General features: G+C 38.9%; 3 protein-coding genes across 12 annotated transcripts in view; 1 reads left to right on the forward strand and 2 right to left on the reverse strand.

Moving 5' to 3' along the window:
- LOC103389163 (threonine synthase-like 2) overlaps window positions 1-21463 on the reverse strand; it is a 649915-nt gene that overhangs the window by 551372 nt on the left and 77080 nt on the right. The gene's annotated exons all lie outside the window — the stretch shown is intronic.
- Window positions 466-8122, reverse strand: cdc37l1 (cell division cycle 37-like 1). Of its 6 annotated transcripts, none has more exons than XR_522578.2 (8): window positions 7471-8121; window positions 6066-6365; window positions 5871-5964; window positions 4838-4953; window positions 4601-4723; window positions 4090-4245; window positions 3186-3332; window positions 2588-2725 (listed from the first exon to the last, which is right to left on the reverse strand). XR_522578.2 is itself a non-coding variant. In XM_017038438.2 (7 exons), the coding sequence occupies exons 1-7, from the start codon at window positions 7576-7578 to the stop codon at window positions 2606-2608; spliced, it is 969 nt and encodes a 322-aa protein (XP_016893927.1). In that variant the 5' UTR covers window positions 7579-8122; the 3' UTR covers window positions 466-2605. The 6 variants fall into 6 exon arrangements, 3 of the variants coding, with proteins under 3 accessions (XP_016893927.1, XP_008322759.1, XP_008322758.1); XR_001761037.2 differs by having other exon boundaries at window positions 2590-2725; window positions 3121-3332; XR_001761038.2 differs by having other exon boundaries at window positions 2606-2722; window positions 3121-3332.
- exd3 (exonuclease 3'-5' domain containing 3) overlaps window positions 8332-21463 on the forward strand; it is a 47618-nt gene continuing 34486 nt past the window's right edge. For 2 of the 5 annotated variants that reach the window (XM_025062835.1, XM_025062837.1), the window contains exons 1-14: window positions 8332-8433; window positions 10003-10057; window positions 14981-15045; window positions 16223-16384; window positions 16872-17057; window positions 18031-18084; window positions 18183-18322; window positions 18417-18523; window positions 18599-18672; window positions 19383-19421; window positions 19500-19666; window positions 19814-19952; window positions 20222-20420; window positions 20499-20608. In XM_025062835.1, the coding sequence (XP_024918603.1) occupies window positions 8347-8433; window positions 10003-10057; window positions 14981-15045; window positions 16223-16384; window positions 16872-17057; window positions 18031-18084; window positions 18183-18322; window positions 18417-18523; window positions 18599-18672; window positions 19383-19421; window positions 19500-19666; window positions 19814-19952; window positions 20222-20420; window positions 20499-20608 (1584 nt within the window). In that variant the 5' untranslated portion in view covers window positions 8332-8346. Of the gene's footprint in view, window positions 8448-8503; window positions 8804-8827; window positions 9911-10002; window positions 10058-14980; window positions 15046-16222; window positions 16385-16871; window positions 17058-18030; window positions 18085-18182; window positions 18323-18416; window positions 18524-18598; window positions 18673-19382; window positions 19422-19499; window positions 19667-19813; window positions 19953-20221; window positions 20421-20498; window positions 20609-21463 lie in introns of those variants that run through there. The other 3 variants (XM_017038431.2, XM_008324538.3, XM_025062836.1) reach the window with 3 other exon arrangements.

Raw genomic sequence — 21463 nt, forward strand, 5'->3', positions numbered from 1 at the left:
TGCTCAGTATTAGTACTTAGTACAAAAAGGAACCTAGTTCTAAACAAGGATATAAAAATAGGAGTGGCTGAAAAGCTTTATAACTGGTATTGACTTCATCAACGTGTGAAATTGAGAATACAAGTGAAAATGGATTCCCACACCTTGGTGGGAATTTTCTCAATGTAATTTATTGTTTATATTCCGAGGACTGGGTTTTCTTTACATTTTAAATTTGTACACGGGGCCCTGATTTTTGCCATCAGTCTGAACTCACATACTGTTCTTAAGTACCCATGTTACTCACCTACACCTCATAATTTAGAATAATGGTTCTTAAACTTTTTCTACTCTGTACCACCTGAGAAAACATTGAGCTCTTTCAGTACCACCATGATGACCAACAGTAGAATACAGCAGCATAGGTCCTTCCCTGTTAGCTTCCACCACACAGATATAAATGTTCAGAAAGATGTTTATGTTTCAAGGTTGTATTATTTTGCATGGTATGTTTCAGGTTTATTCAACTGAAAATGTAAATGTGAAAATATGGATTTTCCCTGCGTACCACTCGTGGTACGCATACCACAGTTTGAGAACCACTGATCTAGGACATCAAAGCTTCAGTAGAGTCAGACTTATGCTTGGGAGCCATAATGAAGGAAAGAAAATGCCCAAAAAAAGCAACACAAACAGAAGGAAGCTAATGTAGCACAATCCTATGTATGGTGTGAAACCAGTGAATGTAAGCAAAGGCGTCTTCCTGTGTGGCAACAAATTTGTCCCAACTAGCTCTAATGCAATTTTTTTCATATGTCGGAAGAATGGAGCAAGAGTTTCTTTTAATTAATTTATGGGAGACGGTGACGCAAACACAAAATGTCGTAGGTAGAGGATGAGGATGAAGTGTATATGGAAGGCCATGAAACCAGATGCACTCTACTGGTTACGGATGCAACTGTAGCAACTAATGTTAAGGGTCACTAATGCAAAGATTATAAGCTTTAGTTTGAATTCATCCACTCATATAGCTTTTCTCTGCAACCCTGTGGTTTGTTTTTCTGCTTCCACGTGGATGATGATACAGTACGTTCCCATTTTGAACTCTGCAGTACAAGTGCATCACATCTGAGTGCTTTGGCTACCAAGAGAACAAAATTCATGTTACATTTATATTGCAAAAAGCAAGCATATGCTTTGTACAGCAGCATATTGTGCACTTTTACCACTGCTAGCATTACAATGCCCCCTAGAGATTAGGGGTGGCAGAGCTCCATGCTAATTGATTAATAATCCTGACTCAAAATTCTTACATACTTAGCATTTAATGTTGTATTTTTGCAATATGTCTTCAAATACTGCCCAAACAAATATATCTACCTTTCTTTAAGGTGCAGCTCTTGTTTATCTGCATTTCTGATTTAGCTAGCAAAGCTTCACGGGAAGTATTACTGCCACCTGTTGACCAGACATGATTTCGACAGCTCTACACAGTAGTTTTTGTACTTTGAAATGATTTCAATGTTTTTGAGAACAGAAAAAAGCAGGAAAACCTGTATTTAAAAAATCATCTGCCTACAGGTGCATCACACGTGGGTTTAACCAGAGCCGTCTCTAAGCATTTCAGAGCCCCAGGCGAAATTATAGTTTGGCGCCCCCTCTCGCCCTTCAAATGTCAGTGATTAAGCAGTCATTTTACCACTAAATAAAATAGATCATGAGCCACACAAGAGTTCCAGCCTCTGGATGACGCATATTGTGCCGTGCATAATTTTTCAAATGCTGTAGTCATATTACAGAATTATACTGAATTATACAAAGGAAGCATGAGTGTTTGTTCTCTTATAGATTAGGAAAAAAACAACACACAAGATGACTATTACAACTCTCCCAGCAGTGCTGCTTAAAGTGTGAGTGTTGTGAAAATGGCTCAACTTTGATTTCTGTGGAAACACTGTATGAAAGATAAAACATGGCATGAAACATTACAGCAACCACTGGTATCTACTGTATTAGTCGTGAATGTTTGGTCAACAAATACCAAACATTATTCTTCGTGTAGTCATTGCAAAGGGGATGAAGAGCAGCATATGGACCGGGAGCCACCGGTTGCAGACCTCTGACCTAGACAATACATAGGCGACTGCCTGTGTATCGTATGCTAAGAGCCAGCTCTGGGTTTTAACTGATGATAACGTAGCGATTATTCAACCAGTGTCGGCTCTTTCATCTGATTGGCCTCCAGCTGAAGTATTTGTTCTGAGAGACTGTTTACTGCCTGCTTGAAGTGACTCAGACAGATGCCTTCACACATAAAACGCATGCACGCGCACAGACACACAAACCTCTCCTATGGATACAGCCTAGGTTGCAGTTTGTGTATGTAAGCAGCCTTTATCTCAGACCTCCATCTGTCAAACAACCTGCTGCAAACGCTGTGAAATGGTAAAAACACTACTCCTGGCAGATCCTGCACCGACTGCAGTGTTGTGGACTGACCATTTGTCTGTCTGCGTCTGTACTGTATTGCTGTTTACGGCACTGCTGTGCTGCTGAAAGCCGGCGGTGTCTGTATTTGCTGGATGGAGAGAAGATGCAAGTGAAGCAGCGGCTCCCTCTACGTGGGCTACGAGGTCTCCATCATCCGAATGTCCTCTGTTTCTGTGGCCTCGTCTTTTGTCCACCTGCCTGTACTTGTCCACAGTCCGCCCTCTAAACAACGATTCACGGGGAATCCTGCCACCTGCTGGAGAAGAAGAAAAGCGTCAGGCTGGATACTAACGGAACATTTCTGAAAATGCAAAAAAAAAAAGATGAACAATTGTTGCATATTTAATTGTATTAATTTTAGTCATTTGTTGACCTGCTTGTGTTGAAAACATTTTTAGGGACAAAAAAATGCCTAACTGTACTCAGGTTAAGTTGAATTTTATTATGGCTTCTACCCTGGAGGAACCTGTAGTTCTAAATGTTAGCTTATTGGAAAATATTTAGCTGCTATTCCTCACTTTTCTCATTTCTGTCATATGCTTTAGCAATTATTTTCTCCTCTTGTTCTATCTTTAGATATTTGTATTAAATATTCAGATATGTCTACTCTTATATATCTATATTATATAGTTTATATTTTCTTACTCTTACTTTGTTTTTTACTAGGGAGGAAACATGGGGAAGAACACTTAAAGAGCAGAACGATTCCAAACTACCAGGATCTAGCCAAGGCTCCAAACTTGAATGCAGCCACCACACACTGGGGCAGAGATGCCATTTCCCCCCTCTTTGTTCTAAATTGGCAGCTTTTAAAGCTGTGGGGCCAAAAGGGGAGGGTTTCCAGTTTCATTCTCCTCTCAGCACTGTGTCAGAATACAAAGAGTAAATTCAGAGGAGGAAAAAAAAAGAAGAAATGCATCATGGTCTTCTCAAACACAGAAATATATAAAGAAAACGTTGTTGTCTATTAAAAATGAGGCTGCATCTCACGGACACAAAGGTGTGTGTGTGTGTGTGTGTAAACAACACAGTTCTTTGAGACAAACTCTGGGCTTCTTTAAAAAAAGTGACCTAAAAAACAAATCTTGAAAAGACAGAACTATTATAAGATAGAAGATAGAAGCTGTTGTGACATGCCAGCTGCCTCAGAACATTTAGGACAAGAGGGAAATAAAAACTATGCGGTGGGAGATTACATTGAAAACGTTCAAACAACAACACAGAAATTCTTTTGAGCCCAACATTCAGTTCCAGTTTCATCCAGTATCTAAACAAACGTGCAGCTGTGGTGCTGGTCCACAGCTGAATGTTAAAAAAACATTTACTCTAATGTAAAGCTCCATACTAAAGTAAAAAAAAACATGAATAATTAACTTCAGGTTAGCCAGGTGTAAGGTTAATGTATGCAGAACACAAACTGTTAAACATATGCAAAAATGCTATACTTTCAAGAAAAGATTAACAAAATATTCCCATCAAAAGAATATCAAAGTGACCTCAGAGGAAGTAAAAAATTATGAATTTAGTGGAAATGAATTGTTCCAAATTCTCTCTATTTTTCACGGTTCAAAAGACTCAAGAAGACTAAAAGACAAATTGGTAAAACAGAGGAAAACTCACAGAGTCTTTGGGTTCGAACTTGCAGTTTGTGTTCACATTCTGCTGCTCCAAACTGTTGAGATCATCATCTCTACACTTGGCTGCACATTCTCTCACTCTGTGTTTGAAGGCATCAAGTTCTGTGTGGAAGACTTCTAAGTAGACGCCCTGTCCCTCCTTCACAGAGTGGAAGACAATTGAGAATACACACAGGTTGGTCAAACAATGTCAGGAGTACAAAATTTGACTGGCAGGCCGGTTCAGTATCGGTTGGATGTAGAATGTTTGGGTAAAATATTATAAATATAATGTACAAGATTAAACCTATAATTTGGCATATTTGTTGTCTGCCGCCATCTAGTGGCAGAAACTGAATTTACAGTTAACTTGTTGAAACAAAGATTGTCAGTCTTCACCATAACTTGTGTGGTGGGCGAGATTAAACAGGCCGGTGAGCCATATCTGGCCCACAGGCCGTAGTTTGCCCACGCCTGACCTAGAAGCTCATATCAGATGAGTGCAGCTTCCTTACTTTGGCTTTGTGAAAGAACTGTCTAAAGCAGCCTCTGGGATCCTGCTGAGAGTTTGAGGCCATCTCCAGAATGAACTGCATGACCACGGCCTGGTGAGCTACCTGCTCCATCAGTGCTTCCTTCTGCAGGAACACGCAGTTCATCACATTCAAAACACATTTAAGGAGCAAGTTTTGAAAACAATGCACACAGATTTGTCGATAACACCGTTCTACTTGGATTTTGTGGTATATTACCCCCTCTTGCTGTAGTTTCATACACCACAGGATCAAGTAACTGCCTGTTTCTTCACAGATGAGCTGAGGCATGTCCGCAAGGAAGCGCTGACTGTCGTCCCATCGCCTCAGCATACCTAGGACATTAGAAGGGTAAATTAGCAAAACAAAAAAAGTGAATTTCAAATGACGAAGAGGGAAAGAATTGGGGAATTTTATGGTCATATTTCATGTAGAGAATGGAGCAGTGGTGCAGCCCAAATGTAACACATTGAAACAGAGTGGGATGTTTTCAGGACAAGGGCCTTACAATGACAGACGGATGAAAACGGGGCCTAGTGCTACTGTACGTGCTGTGCTTGTGCATCATTATCTGATGTTTCTCCTCTAATGCTGTTGCTTTAACAAGTGATTTCTCTCGCAGGATTCATAAAACACTTTTCTTCTCTTTCCTCAGTTATTGAGAAAACAAACAGGTTTTGAAAAATTAATATTATATTGTGCAGCATTCCACAGTGTAGCAGTTATCATGCCTGCTTACACATATGGCTTACAGTACATGCAAAAGGTCCTGGGTTCAAGCCCTGAGGGTCAACATACTTGGCTCCTCCAAAGGGGCCGCAGCAGTAAGAATTTCCCCAGAGTAGGATCAATGAAGTTCAAATTAATAAATTATTAGAAATAAGATTAGAAAGATTTTTTCAGCATCAATTTGTCCAAATGGTACAATATGTCAGATTCATGTTTATATTTTTTGGTTTATTTAACAAGGACGTTACATATTGCATTTGCCACAGTAAATGGGAAACTATGATCTACATAAAATGTCTAGCTTTAGCTAATTTGCAGTCTTTGAAGTTGTGTACATTTAGGATAGAGTGTTAATGTACTTAAAGACATTAAACCTTTAGCAAAAATATTTTGGGAAAATTATCACAACCCCTCTGCTGCACCTCTGTGGACCACCTAAAGATGGTCCACAGATATGCTTGTATATGTTGCCAGATGCCACTAGAGATACAAACATTTCTGCTTCACCTTTTTATTTACTTACCAAAATGTCTAATCTCTTTGTCATACTTTTGGTGAAATGTATTGCACTTGTCCTGATCCATGCTGACCGGCTGATGATGGACGTTAATGACACTCTGCCAAAGTGATGGGACATTTAATCAATGATTAAAAAAGGGAGAATTATCATTAGAGAGTAGAACAAGTTTTCATCTCTTTCTCTCTACATCTCTTATACCTTATCAAAAACATCCCAGCTTCTGACAGTTCCCAGGTCAGGGCTGTGGTTTGCCTCCTGACCTCCCAGCATGCTCTCTTTACGATGCCACTCGGCCTCAGTGTGTGTGAGTTCGGATGGACAGGCCAGTGTCCGAGCCCGTTCCTGCTCCAGAGACTCGGAGCTGTGAACGCCAAGTGATCCTAGCTGGTCCTGGGCCTCGGCCAGTTTCCAGCTGGAGACGATGGAGGCTTTGACACAGCGCTGTTGACTCTGACACAGTGTTGCCATTGGACAGTCACAAAGACGAGACAAAGGTGGCTGGGAGTGAGATTAAAGAAGAACAGGAAGCACTTTTGGTCACGGTCGGTACAGAGAAAGAAACAAACAAAGTAAAACAAAAAAATAGAGTATATATACAAGTACACCTAACAGATACTTGTATGATTCCAGTTTAATATAAATTGTGGTCAAACCATCCTTTATGAAGGCATGTATCTGTGAAATCTCTTACACACAACTGATCATTTCACTTGCAAATATGGTGTGTGTGCTTTAGCCAGTTTTCAATAGATTTTGAAAAAATGATTGTGACATTTTTTAGAATTGAATTTCGCTTTTTTTCTTCAAGTAGTATCATGAGTTTTTAATATAACAGGGTCTGACAGCTAACGGCTACAGACAGAATCACTTACTTGTCGGCCCACCATCTTTTAATTTTCCATCATCGCAGCCTTGCTGCATTGAGAGGGTAGGACCATAAGGCTAAAAATAAAATAAGTGCTTCAACTTGTCCACAGCTTTATGGCTGCGCCAACAGCAGCCGCAGCACAGCTGACAGAGTCAGTGTCAGAGAACGTAGGATTGATCTGTATAAAAGCCAGGGGCTGAGCAGGCTTTCTAACACTAGAAAAACTTAGTAAAGTGAGATTTTTTAGTAAAAAAAGACAAAGTACGTTTTCTAGTCAATAGTGTCAATTTGAAGACTAATGTATGTTCAAATGAATTTACTTTATATAAAAAGATATTTATTAACATAATATTTGTTATATCGTCTTAAGAGACATTCAATCAGTCACATACATTGCTCATTGAAATTGTTCAATTACAGATTTGTGTACAGGTCATTGTGAACGTTACATCAGAGATTTAATTGGGTTTAAGTTTGCTTTCACTTTTCATAAACAGCCTGATTGTGTTTACAAATTCCCAGAAGCTATGTTGAACTAACTAAGATTAAAATAAAATGTTAATATTATCCAACACAGTGAAAAATATATACTGTACACAGGTGCGCGTTGTCTGCGAACAAGTGAGCAGTGTATCTTAGCACAAACTCACTTAGCAGGTTAGCATACTGTTCTGCTAAGTCAGACCCTCTCATTAGGCTAACACTTTAAAGCAGCGACCAGAGGGGGTTTCTTACCTGCTGTTGGTGAAAAACACCACCGCGTAGCCTCTGTGCTAAAGCTGCCTCACTACTGAGCTCTTCACCGGGATAAACCGAGGCTCCAGTTCCCGGCTGCCAATCCATGTCTGTGTGACAGCGTAGCCGTTAGCTCCGTGTAGGGGGGAAAGTGGAAATCGCTCGTAGCCGGGGCTAACTGTGTTTGAAAAATATGGACACAGCAAGTGCGTGCTTCTGGAGTTTGTCTGTGCTTGTGAATACGAGCCAGAGTTAAAAATGGAAAGTTCAATGACTAACTGACTAAGGGAATACTTATGCAAAGTCTGGGAGTCTGAAAATAACAACAGACACATCTCTTATCCATCCACACTTTACTTGTTGTACTAAAAGTGACACGCTGTTCACGTGGTACATAACTTTAACCACGTGACCGTTGTGAGGGAGGGGCGTTATGGACACGAGAAATAAACTTCAACAATGGAGTTGGAAGTAATAACATGTATTTATTTTTAAGAATGGGTTATTGTAATATTAGTATCTGACCTAATTATATGGTGTGAGAAAGTGAATGTATTGTTTAATCCCTAAGTGTATTTTAAAGAGTACCAATACTTCTTTCTTTACAGTAAATACGATCTTTAAACATACACACTACATACACTTAATATTTTATTTTCAGAATTTAAAAACTAGGTGGGTTTTATTTTAATATCTTTAATATCTATATCTTAATTTTTTGGGGGGCACAATTTTATTTTATTTTTCCGTGCAATGTCAATACACCTCGTAAGTTTTGTTTTAATACAACAAGTATGTTCAACAATGACGTGAGGTCAAAAACTAGTACAATAGCATAGAAAATAGACTTCAGTGGTACATTTCCTCTTAAAAGCCATGCCTGTAGGGGGCAGTAGCGCTTTTTGGCCTTGCATGAACAGCCTTTTCTATGCTAAGCAACGAAGAGTGGAACGCAGGAACCTGGTAAATTTAACCCGGTAATTAAGACTACAGGCATATTTATTTACATTTCCTGCTATTCAAAATATAAAAATTAATATCTTATTTTTAATACAAGCGTGCTGGCGTGTATTAGACGTTTTATTCCTTAAATTGTGGCCAGATTTGTGTATTTCTATGTTTAACTGCTGCCTAGCAGTTTCTATACAGGGCTGAATGACCACCGTTCAAGGTTCAATGTACCATACACAAAATATTCTGGAATGGTCACAATGTATTTGACAGTAGTAGTTTAAAGATAAAAAGTAGTAAAGGTGAATGTTGTCCGACAAAAAACAAATATAACCGTAGACTATTTAAGTGTTTATTGGTTTTGGCTCCAGCAACTGCCAATGTAAGTAGCGTCTTGTTCTGAAAAACAGTTCAACTTAGCATGTCTGTGTGCTAGCTTTAATTAGTCACGATAGCAAATGTTAACTCGTCTTATGACAACAGTGTTATTTATTGTGTCGTTTGACTTGCTGATTGTTAAAGTTGTACCAACATATTATCGGATATTAAAAACATTTTAACCAGACTGAGATAAAACAAGCCACAATTTGCAAAGCAATTGCCAAGCTTTGGGGCCGTGTGCTGATGTCTATTACCGCTAGGTGGAGGTATATTATAACGATAACTGACCTAGGCTGTCCCAAGTGCAAATTTACTGGGGCGGAGGGGCTGCCAAGTCCCGCCTCTGTAGGGACTATGCAGACGTTCAGACCGGGAGAAAAAAAGCAGACTTTAAGCTTAAAAAAGTCTGAAATCTAGTCTCACAGCCAGCTGGCACCGTGCCCTTTCTCAGACTGCAGTTCCCACAGGTGTTTGTGTGTGTCTGTGTGTAGGAATCATGTTATCAGCAAAACTGGTTCACAATCACAATAAGACCCTAATCAAAATATTTTGCTGTTGTAATATGTTCCAAACAAGATACATAATGATTTAATTTGGTCTTTTGTCATCTTTCAAATAAACACAATAAACTTTTTTTGTTTCTCTTGGCTTATCTGTGGTTGAACAAACTTTTCATGTTAATACCGAATACTGAATTAATACTGAATACATCTATTATTAGTATTACATATGGAACAGTAACAGTAATAACATTAAAATAACTATCAATGTACTACAGTATAAACAGTATAAACAATATACTACAGTATACAGTAAATATGTATTAATAGTTCAACTCCAGCCAAAAATAGCTTACAGTTATCCCCAATGGCCAGGTAGTGACTATTCAGTAGGACCAAAGTCCGAAAGCTGGACCAACAAAAATGCAAAAGCCAATAAATACAGATAAAAGACCGTTACAAACTAATCCATGAAAATAACACTTGTGGTCACATTCAAGCATGTGTTTTTTGCTATTTAAGTACATTAACTGACAATTTTTGCTTTCTGTACAGTTAAAAGAACAAAGTCTCAACAAGCAATCAAAAAGAAGAATTTGTAGATAAAAGTATTTTTTTACACTTCTTTGTGAAAGTTCTGTATTTGCATTTTTGTGTGTGTGTACTTTATTGAGTTATAATTGTGCTTATTTCTGTACAGAGACTTCTGAGGGACATGCTCCAGACAGGAATGGACACTTCTTCAGAAGCAACAGGTTTGTTTGACAGTTTTTATTTTTATTTTATTTTACAAGTACAAACATATTTTTTTCTGAATATTTTTTGAGACAGTCTTAATAAGTCAAGTAATTACTACATCCTATATGTCTTCTCTTTGAATGCTAAGATTAGCAATCTTGCTCACAGAATCAATGTGGTTTGCAGTGGGCTTCTTTTCCATTGTGGAGCCTGTTGGAATGTGTCCCTCCACACTTGCTCGTTTTTTGTTTATTTCCCTGAGGTAATTACCATTAGAAAACTGCAGTAATAGGAATCAATTTTAGTAGTCCCTCTCCTGGTTTTCAAGATTTTGTAATTGCACCTGTTGAGAGCTTTGTTCTAGCACCTTTGACAGAATAGAAAATAAGAGAAGCACTTGTGGAGGAATGTGGTGGCGTCCTTCCAGTGCAGTTGAACCACCAACAGCACAACCGCTGCCAAGTCACACTGACACTGTTGGGGTGGCTGCAGTGACACCAAACGCCACATTTAGACACTTGATCTTTGTGTTTCCTTTATTTTGGCAGCTGCTTGGCAACAGACTCCCAGACCTGTCTGTGGTTTTAATCTCTGTCTAATTGTACTGAAATTTAAGTGTGACTTTAATGTTTTTTAAGCAGACAGAGACAGAGACATGGATTGCGTCAGATTACCTGAAAAACAAATAGTATTTTTCTACCGCTTCCACTGTGGTGGAAAAACGCTCACGTTGAGTGAGTGCATGAACTGTATGCGTGTCCATGTATTTGTGTGCAGTGATGGGGTTATTATGTGGTAGTGAATGGGGAGTATCCAACTCTGTCATTCACCCACCATTCAAGACTCTAAAGAAACTACTCGCTCCACATTCCTCTGCACTCTGCTGCTTCTCCGTCCTCTCCTCAGGCAAACAGGGAGGCCAAAGTGAAGTGGGTTGTGCTGTTGGTGTTTGTGCGAGTCAGTGTGCACATACACATGTTCGTTAGTGGAGTGAATGGGTTGGAGAGTAGGGTTTATAACAGCAGAAAACCAGGAAGAACAGCAACGTTGTCATTCAGAAGTTTAATTTAAAGAACCTTTTCACTGGGCTGTAGCTGCTTCTTAGTCCTCTCTGTACAAACCCAGTTCACGCTGGTGCTGACTGTTTTCTATGCTGGCAAAAGAGTGAAATTATAATGAGCTGTGAAAGTGTAACATGCACCCTGCATCTTTCGATGTTACACTGCCTTTTGTGGGAAAAAAAAAATCAAGTACCATACCATATCTGGCCATACCGTGCCATGCCACTCACCAGGCCAAACCATACAATACTGTGCTGTACCGTACTATACCATACCATACCATGATATCCCATATCATAACAAACCAGACCAGACCATAGTAATTCCACAACCATTTTTGAGATACTGCACATATTTTACATAAGAAATCCCACAGTGCACTACCAAACAAAAATCACAAAAAGTATAGCTATGCACGTACTGAGTATTAACCCTGTCCTTTTTAGTTGAACACGTCCTTGATAAACTGGCAAGAATTGAAGAAAAATACACAACCAAAGCAGCTCTGTGTCTCTTTCTTTCTTTGCTGTTTTTAATAGCCATCAGCTGCCACTTAGTGGAAGGGTTTTTGATTGTTCTGCCTCTCACTGTCATGTAGGTAGTTTCTGTGTTGCACCAGATGATCTCTCTTTGCACACTAATGTGCCACAGCGCAATGATAGGGAGTCACTGCCATACCATAATTTCCTTAATCTAGAGCAGGGGTCGGGAACCTAAAGTTCGCGAGCCAAATGTGGCTCTTTTGATAACTGCATCTGGCTCTCAGATAAATCTTAGCTAGTACTGCTTAACACAATAAGTAATAAATAATTCTGCTGATATTCAAGTAAAACATTACAGAAATAATAATGTTAAAATAATCTTTAAAAAACTCAACTTGTTTCATCTGGTACGTCATCTTTTATTTCTGGCAATAAAAATGAAAACAAAGTCAGTCCATTTTGGAGAAACACACACAGGTCTGACGCTGAAAATAGAAAGTAAATAACAGTACAGTTAATGATAAAATGAATATAATCAAATGAATTAATGACAGAGCTCCTAACATGTGCACCAACCATAAGGACAGCAGAGCTTGACCATTGTTCTCCGGGGATCACGACTATAATCAGCAGAAGTGTTGCATTTAATGACCGTACGATAAATTAAGGTTTTTCTTATGTGGTGTGTATTAAACTCTGTTGTATGGCAAGTGGAACCATATATTTATAACTCTGTTACACATTTTGTTCCGTACATTATTTTTTTTGCCCTGGAGCTAATCGTATCAAAACCATGCAGCACCAGAAGTCGCATTAATGGTGAGAATTTATTCCACTATCCATACATATTTTATGTATGGATAGTATAACAACGTTAATTTAAAAAAAACAAACTTTAATACCCTTTTTAATACTTCATTAAGATTCTATTGATCTCACAGAAATACATTTTTTTAAAAATGTGACTTTTGGCTCTTTCTGCTGAAAAGGTTCCTGACCCCTGACGGGAACCTTCAGGGGTCGGGAAAATAATAACAATTCCTTGTAAGTGGACATATTTGAAAATAATAACAATTCCTTGTAAGTGGATGACAAAGGCAAAGAATGCTGACACCATGATATTTACAAGTGTTTTTTAAGTGTGGTGCATTTGTGGTTCCCTCAAACATCTGAGTTAATGTAATGTAACCAAAGTTAATATGAGACTATGACGCATTTTACTTGAGATAAATGTCTTGCAACCCGGACTCAGAAAACACAGTCCAAAAAGAATGTAGGAGACTATTTTCACAGGTTTAGCAATAAATACCCACCAGGAATCTTTACAGATGGAAAATGTTAAGAAGTGAGATGTGTCGGTGTCATTATTCTACATGACAAAATCATGGCATTTTAACATGGGGGTGTAGACTATTTTGATGAGCTTTATTGCTGAACTAAAGACAGACGACAACCTTTAAGTAATTGAACTTTTTTTTATCTTAAAGGATTACAAAGGTGCCATTTCTCTGGACTGAAGCTCAGTGTAGCTTAAGTGAAAAGGGTGCGTATGGGAGATAAATATGAAAGAATCTCCAGGACATAAAAGTTATTTTAACATGGAATTACGAAAGAAGAGTTGGAGTAAGCTAAAGATGAAGAAACTGATGTATAAGTGCAGTAGAGGCCGTTTGGTCAGTGTTCCCATGCTTTGCATCAGGAAGGCTGTATTTCTTACACCATGACCATCGCTTAGCCCTTTCCTGGGGAAATCCGAGACAAAATTGAGAGAGGCTGCTGCAGGGAGGGTGAGGAGAACAGGAAAACTAGCCCTGGGAAGGAGATGGGGACAAGGGGGAGGGCATGTAACCTGGAGCAAGAAGAATCTGAAGTTTTTGGGAAAGATCAGTGAAACACATGTACAGGCAAGGAGAAGAAAAAACCTGAAACTCACATGCACGTACACCTTCTTTTTCCCAAGCCCTGTAACCGACTGTGGACATCCAAAAAATTGCCCCTAGAGTCTCCAGAGTATTTTGGCTGCAGATTCAGCTGGAATGCAGAGCTAATGCTGCGTTCCTCCACTCTCCAACCAGCCTCAGCTGTTAATCCAATGTTACGGCTGCTCTGTTGAGCCTGTTATAGAAATAATATTTGACGTTATGGCTTCTCAGCTATGCCTCTTTTAACAAACAATTCTTTCCACTATATCAAGTTTCCTATAAGCTATTACATTGGACACAAAACAAGGAATTTTGATACTGTGCTTTGCATGTGGGATATTTCTTTTTAACTATGGGAACCATTTAATCAGTTTTCAGAATGATTTTTACAATAAGGTTTACACTATGTGTAGATGTGTAATGGTAAAATATGCGAGAATTTGCGATTTGGGTGTTGTGGTTGCATACAGATCATCTAGTTAATTTTCTGTTCTCACCAGGGGGTGCTATAAATGCAGTATAATAATGCTTTGGCAGCAGGATCTTCCAGGGGATTCTGTTTGATTCGCCCGAATAAGGCTGTAAAGACTTGCACCTTCAGTTGGTTGGGTTCACCTTCACACTGCACTTTTGAAAGACCACACCAAATCGCTGTACAACAACTCACAATTTTAACAGCTACATGTTTTGGGGGCTAGATTGACCTGACTGAAACACGTCTCATCCATTTAACCGGACCAATCACAGAAATGCATCACCTTAAGCTACAAGCAGCCAAGACACTTAGTGGTCTTACCATATATCAATAAACGTCCTCACCTTCTCAATTCTTTATGTCTCTCCCTGAGATATTTTACAATTTCATTTTGTTTACCTCATCTTTGTGGATTTTGCCCTTCTTCAAGACTAGCAACTGCTGACTGGATATTTAAAGTGAATGTTATCATTGACGTGTCAGAGCCAGAACTGCTGCCCTCTCTCAGAGCAACAGTGCAAGGTTCCTGTTGATCTGTGTGGCTGTACATCACCCTTCTTAAAGGGCACTCTACAACAGTATTATTAAGAGGTCTAGAACTTTCAGGATTCCTGTGTCGACCTGCGTTACTGTCGCCCTCTACTGGAGGACAGCTGCACAGAGTCATACTTGAATGTTTTCTTTTACCTCAAGTCTGACCTTTTACCCCGTGCTCAAACAGATGTTCTAACTTTAGATGAATACTGACAGCCCTGCCTTGAATATTGCTCAAGCATTTCATTTTCTTTTTTATTATCTCAACAGTTTATTTTGTTCTCAAAATAATTCTCTCAAATCAGAATATTCAAAGAAAAACACCAAAAGAGTTTAAAAACTGTACCCAAAAGTGAAGAATGAGAGTAAAGTCCCACAGGTTTTATTCCTTGACGGTTTGACAGAGTTGAAAGGTCAGAGTGAAACTCCACCTCATCATTCTGTGTGTGTGTATGTGATCCCCCAGGTCTTGACCCTGCCGTGCTGAGAGACCAACTTCTGGAACTATGGAACTGGAAAGATCTGCAGTCGGTCAGTGACTTTCACAGTACATATCAGTTGCACACGCAATATTCACTGGGTGTCTTGTTTACAAAAGATAGCAGGACTGAGTCTTTGTGTGTGCGTGTGTGTCCAAGTCTGAGTAACAGTGGCACAGGAAGGAAGAGGAGGCGGGAGAAGGACTGCAGGACTGGCATGTTTTAAATGAGGCTCCACGCACCGAGGGCGAATGTGTGCATGCGTGTTTTAATGAGGAAACCAGAGTGTCTGTCAGTAGGAAGGAAGGAATTTGTGTTGCACTGAATGAACTTGAGATCTGTCTGAGGAGGATATTGAGAGGATAACATCTGTTTTGCAAATTAAGACGCAGTGTGAAGCTTTCTCACACAGATATTATTTTTCTCCTGTAGGAAATGTGTAATGCCAGAGTTTGCAGTCAGGCCAAGACCCAGAGTGTGTCATAATCCTCTGTCTTTGGGGTCAAAAGGGGGAGATGTCAGATCAACGCTGCAGTTGTTTAAAAAAAAAATTGGAATTGCAAAGTTTATTTTGAATATGATATAGAAAAGGTTTACAACCTAAATATTAGACATAAAATAGTAGGTGAATAGTAATATGAAAAATAAAATAAAATGTGGTTGTACAACTTAAACTCAATTCTATAAACAAATGAATGAAGTGAAAGAGAAGCACAGTAGATTAATCATGATCAATCACTGCTGCTTTGTGATTAATCTGATTAAAAAATCAATTTGGCGGAGAGCCCTGATATATATAGAGATGTGGTGCTGAAGGTACGGTACATAAGCTGACATTCAGTGAGTGTAAAGAGAGCTACATTAATCCAATGAGGGAAAAATCTTGTTAAAAAATCAATTTGGTGGATAGCCCTGATATATATAACCAGGAAATCAAAGTTTTATTTTATCATTTTTAACGATATACTGGTTCAGGATTTGTTTGAAAATAATTCCAGAGCACATTTTCCTTTTACTATTGTATATTTACATTCAGTTTCAGAACAAGTATAATTCACACATTAACCACACGTGTTTTGTATGGATAATTTGAAATGTCAGGTTTGGCAGGAAAATTCACACATTGATACCAACAAATGTGGCCTCATCACAGATAGCGATTTAGCAAAAATAGAGTAACAAATAGTAATAAAAATAACGTCTTAACTGCAACGTCACTTTCATCACAGTTCCGATGTGTGGCTCTCCAAGGATTTCCAAAGCTCTCTCAGCCTCTGGAGGACTTGCTTACAATCCTGGAGGGTTGTTCAGGCAAACAGAAGGGTCGGAGCAGCACCGTTGGCAGTCAGGTCCTCATGGAATTCCTGACCTGGATTAAAGAACAACCTCAGGTACAGAATATCTGTTAAAGACAGCCCCTGAGTCAGTGCTTACTCTTGTGGTCCAGTCTGATTCACCTTTAGCAGACTTAGAATTATGGGTATATCTATGTGCAAAGACGTCCTATTTATTCATAGAATGTATTACCTTTAAATAATTTCTCATTCCCTAAAGACCAACTAGATCACAAAAATAATTCTACTCTATTCAAAATAAATCTAAATTCCTACAATTTGTACAAAGTATGTGATATATGTTATGCAAAACATATGATTATTTGCTACATTAAACATTAAATTAAACATTGTTGTAGTAGTTCAGAAAAATCTGGGATATTATGGACAACTATGGACATTTAAAGAGAACTAAAGCCCGAACTGTGTGCCAATTTCCCATCCTGCAGTATGTGCATATGTAACACATGTTAATCCACCGTTGGACCAGCCAATATTTGTTTTAAACTATTTCCATGTTTTTAATTTTTTTCCCCCCTTGAAGGTGACTCTGAGTTCGCTTCCAGAGCAGGAAGCCCTGTCGCTACAGCATCGTGCTCTGGGTTTGCTAACAGACACTTATCCCAGCTTTGTAGAGAACCTTATAAATATCTACCAGCTCCACTCCTTGGACCCATCTGTACTCCGGCTGCACATTGTGAAGTTGCAGGGTCTCGGCTACTACAAAGAGGTGATTGTCTCTGTTTTTGCAACAGATTTGCAACACATTTTGTCTGTTGGTAGAAAATTATGTTTATTTAACTCTGTTCATGATGTTAGAGTTAAAGATGCAGATATTTTTTAATGGAGGCTGGACTATACAGGATTAGTAATGAGTGGTAATAGAGAAGATGAACAGTTCGATAACAAATTATTGCCGATAAATGAAATGAATTAATCTCTAATGTAATGATAATTTTGCATATATTTCGCTGCATCATGTTTGTGAGCGACAGCAGCTCCCAGTAATGATGACATGGTGTGGATTAGAGGGCTGACTATTTTAAAGAATCGTTCACAAAGCAGCTGTTGCATCCCTTGTTGTCAGATTTGCTCTTGATTGTGCTGCTTTGACCGCATGTGAACAACAGTCACTGACGTATGTGTCGGAGGCAACTGAGCTTAAGCTAGCTTGCCTTTGGGGTAATGTGGGTGGGGGCCAAAGGGAGACATGGGAGGGGGACAATTGGCACTGTTGTGCAGCATGGGGAAACTGGCCCTATTGTGACTTATTGTTGTTGTTTTGTTAAGTTTAGTAGCTTTTCTAACATTGTCCTCTGATACAGTAAAAGCATCCAGACACACGTTTTCACTCCAGCTGTTAGCTCTTAGCTCAATGTTAAGGGCTTTACTGTTGAGACTGGAGGCTGCCTCCTTGGTGTAGAAGCCTTTGTGCACTTATTGGTCAATGTATTGCTTTGAATAACATAATTAAACAAATATAAATGAACACATTATCAGACAATAATTTGACAAATCTGATATTATCATTTAGCTGTATTGTATTCAGCAGCTGTGATAGAGGCAAATGAGTCTGTGATGACCTCTGGAGGAAGCAGATGAAAGAAAACAAATATGAATTTATGGAAAATATGTTTTTGTGTTTATCAAAAGTTGGCTTTGTGTATTCTAAAAAAATAAAACTTTATTTATGTTTCTCACAGGCCATTGTGCTGAGCACTAAGCTAAAGTTACAGAATGAAGTCAACATGGAGGAGGTGAGATGACATCTGTGCATCTGACATACTCAAAAGAAAACATTTCAATACTTCATATATTCATTGTATGAACTGTTGTGAATAATTCTTCCCTGCAGATTTGTGTCCCGTTAATCCTGCAGGACAAGCTGTCAATGGTGGAGATGTTCGTCACAGGTCACCGTGATCTAGAAGAGCAGCTGGTGACACTGTTGGACTCGTGGTGCCATCCAGGCTTCACTGTAGATGAGATCAGAAGGTATGAAACCCCCAAAAAGCTCCATGAGAATGAATGCTGTGTATTTGTATCATTGTGTCCATCCTAATGACTGTGGGTGTGTTTTTTCCTGTAGACGTTACCCTCGCCTCTTTCAGTCCAAACACTACATGGGGGTAATTCAACCCAAAGTTCTCACCAAACACGTCCTACGGCTAGTGGAGAAATTCAACATTGACCAAGGTGTGTGGTGATTCAATGTGAATGTTCCTCGGTCAGTCAGGAAGAACTGATTCTGATCTTGTCTTTTTGACTCAGGCATGTGTTCAAATGCTCTCCGCAAGAGGAGGCTGGACACGTTACGTTTCCTGATGTATAAAAGGTTTGGGGAGGTAAGGAGTGTGAATATACATGTGGAATTAGCCAGATGAATGAAGTTAAGAGTTTTACTATAACTGATATATATATATATTATATGTTGCCGTTATTTGTCTCTCTGTTCCAGCGGTGAATTGTACATTGTACATTGTTCTCACGTTCAAGAATGTTGATTTTTCACAATTATGATGATTGCGATAAATCCACAGTTACCGTGTAACAATTACGTAACACAATAATTTGACAGCCACACATAAAAGAGTTAACATGATATTATCAAATATAAACAAAGAACTTGCATGGACTTGGCCTTTGAAGATTGTGGTATGTACAGTTTATATCACACTCTTAAACTCAGAGCTCAGTGACTGCTGGTGAATGAGTTTTCCCAGGGGATCAATCTCAGTCTCTTTGGCTCATATATGGGCTTATGTTACTGGTATCTTGAATGTGAAATGATATTACAGTTAAATTGTGGGTTAGAATCAGTATGAAGTTACGTTTTCCCACAGTAAACCAATATTAGCTTTGTATTTTACGAGTAAAAATATTTGTTTACCTTTAACCTTTTTTTAACTGTGTTTTCGGTTCCATAGTGTAACGGTTAGCACACCTGCCTCGGAAGCAGAGAGTCCTGGATTTGATTCCCAGAGGAACCACATGCTTGGCACTTGAGATCAACATAGTACAAATTTATTTTCTTTTTCTTTCTTTTTCCTTCCAGAAAAGTATGACAGAGGAGAACTGGAGTGACCACGTACATGTATGTGTCTCTTACATTTATTCACCATGTGCAAATTGGCTAGATTTTATATTTACTGGGTGTATTATTTCTGTTTAGTTTGTAGTAGCAGAAGACCTAGAATTACAGGTGAAGCTAGTGGAGCTGTTGGTGGATCACCACAGCCTGGAAAAAGCCTCTCAGGTGTCACTAAGATACAAGATTCCCCGTAACCGCCTTCCCATAGGTGTATGGGAGAAGCAGCAAAGTCTGCCTCAAAGTCTACAGTAAGTGAGCCAGAATATTCTTCATCCTTTTGTACCAAAGAGGTCACTTAAAGATTATGTTAATTACATTTTCCCTATTATTTCATTTGGCTTATATTATCCTTTTAGAGTATATTTTTCATATATTTATGATAATATTTTTAACAGAAAGAAATTAGATTCTGAGGAGTGGACGCCATCTGAGCTTCACCGTCAGAAGTTCTACCAGGCTCCACTCGCCAAGGAGAAAGTTCACATTGTGAACACGCCAGAAGCTCTGCAGAGATGTCGAGTTGTGGTACTGAAGGTACGGTACATAAGCTGACATTCAGTGACTGTAAAGAGACCTACATTAATCCAATTAGGGAAAAATCTTGTTACAAAAACAGGGAGCAGAGCTTTTACGGCAGTACATGTATTATTTATTTATGATTTCATTAAAATGTTTGTACTATATGTGTCGATGTTTCTCTACTTAACTACATAAACCATGTGTTCTCAAACGAGTGGTTAAGGTGTAAACCATTGTTTATTGGGTAGATGTTTACTCATCAGCCCTTCCTTGTTCTTTCCTAGGACGATGCTGTAGTTGGGGTTGACATGGAGTGGCAGCCTACGTTTGGTTGCAGCTCAGCTCAGCAGGTTGCCCTGATACAGCTGGCGGTTCAGGACCACGTGTTTTTATTGGACCTTTGTGCCAGTGACTTCTGTCACCACCCAGATACAATTAGTTTTGTCAGGAGCTTGTTTTCTCAGAACAATGTCCTAAAGCTTGGTAAGTTAAGTGTAACAAATGACACTACGACAGTCTTATTAGAGAATGTTTAGTCCCTTTTCTGTTCTCTAAATGTAGGTTATGGTATGACTGGTGATCTCAAGTGCCTGTTGACCACCTGGCCGCAGCTTTCAGAGGAGCCACTGAAGATGGAGGGTGTGCTGGATCTCCTCAGAGTACATCAAAAGGTACAAGAATCTGATTATTCTAATAAATAGTACATTTATTCTGTTTTTGGTTCACATTCGATCAACACATTTAGAAACGTCTTTCAAAAAAACAGATGTAAAATCTCTGATGAAACAGTTTGGACCCATGGTTTGCCACTGGGCAACATTTGAGCATAATAATTGGTACAAGTAATATATATGTAATATATATTTGTTTTAAAAGACATTGGTTTCCATTTTATTTATTAGTTCATCTCTTCTACTGGTCCTTTTTATGGTCACAGTGAGAGCCAATCACAGTAGGTCTAGGACCGTGGTACCATTTGCCCTGAACAGTTCTCCATTCCTATACATTATATACCTATATATTATACATTCACATCCATAACTGAATCCTGAATTAAGAGTGAAAAAGTTTTGCTCAACACACTACAGCCCAGTCAAGACTGGGAATCAAACCAGCAATCCTCTTATTAATCTCCTCTCATATTCTCTTGTAATTAAGCATTTCTCCATAAACTTAAAAAAAAGTACATGCATGTTTACAGCGTTCTCTATTTTTGCTCAATGTTTAAAAAAAACCAACACATATTTAAACAGTGATTCCTCAAACATCAACAGCAGCAGAAGCAGAGGTTTTGGAAACTCCTGCTACACTGGACTGGTGACAACTTTCCTGTCATTACAGTAAATATTTCAGTGCTTTGTTTTAGTCTTGGACCCATAACACTTTACTGTGGCCCAGTATTTAGTGTTGGAAGTACATGTAGCTGAACCCTTGGTCTCTGAGGGGGGGTGTGTGTGGAAACAGCAACCAGGGCTAATAAGTGATGAGGTTTCTTCACCATCTGCTGGAGCAGACTGCGTGCTGCA

Source organism: Cynoglossus semilaevis, chromosome 14 (genome assembly GCF_000523025.1).
Source record: "Cynoglossus semilaevis isolate Cse_v1.0 chromosome 14, Cse_v1.0, whole genome shotgun sequence".
Taxonomy (NCBI): domain Eukaryota; kingdom Metazoa; phylum Chordata; class Actinopteri; order Pleuronectiformes; family Cynoglossidae; genus Cynoglossus; species Cynoglossus semilaevis.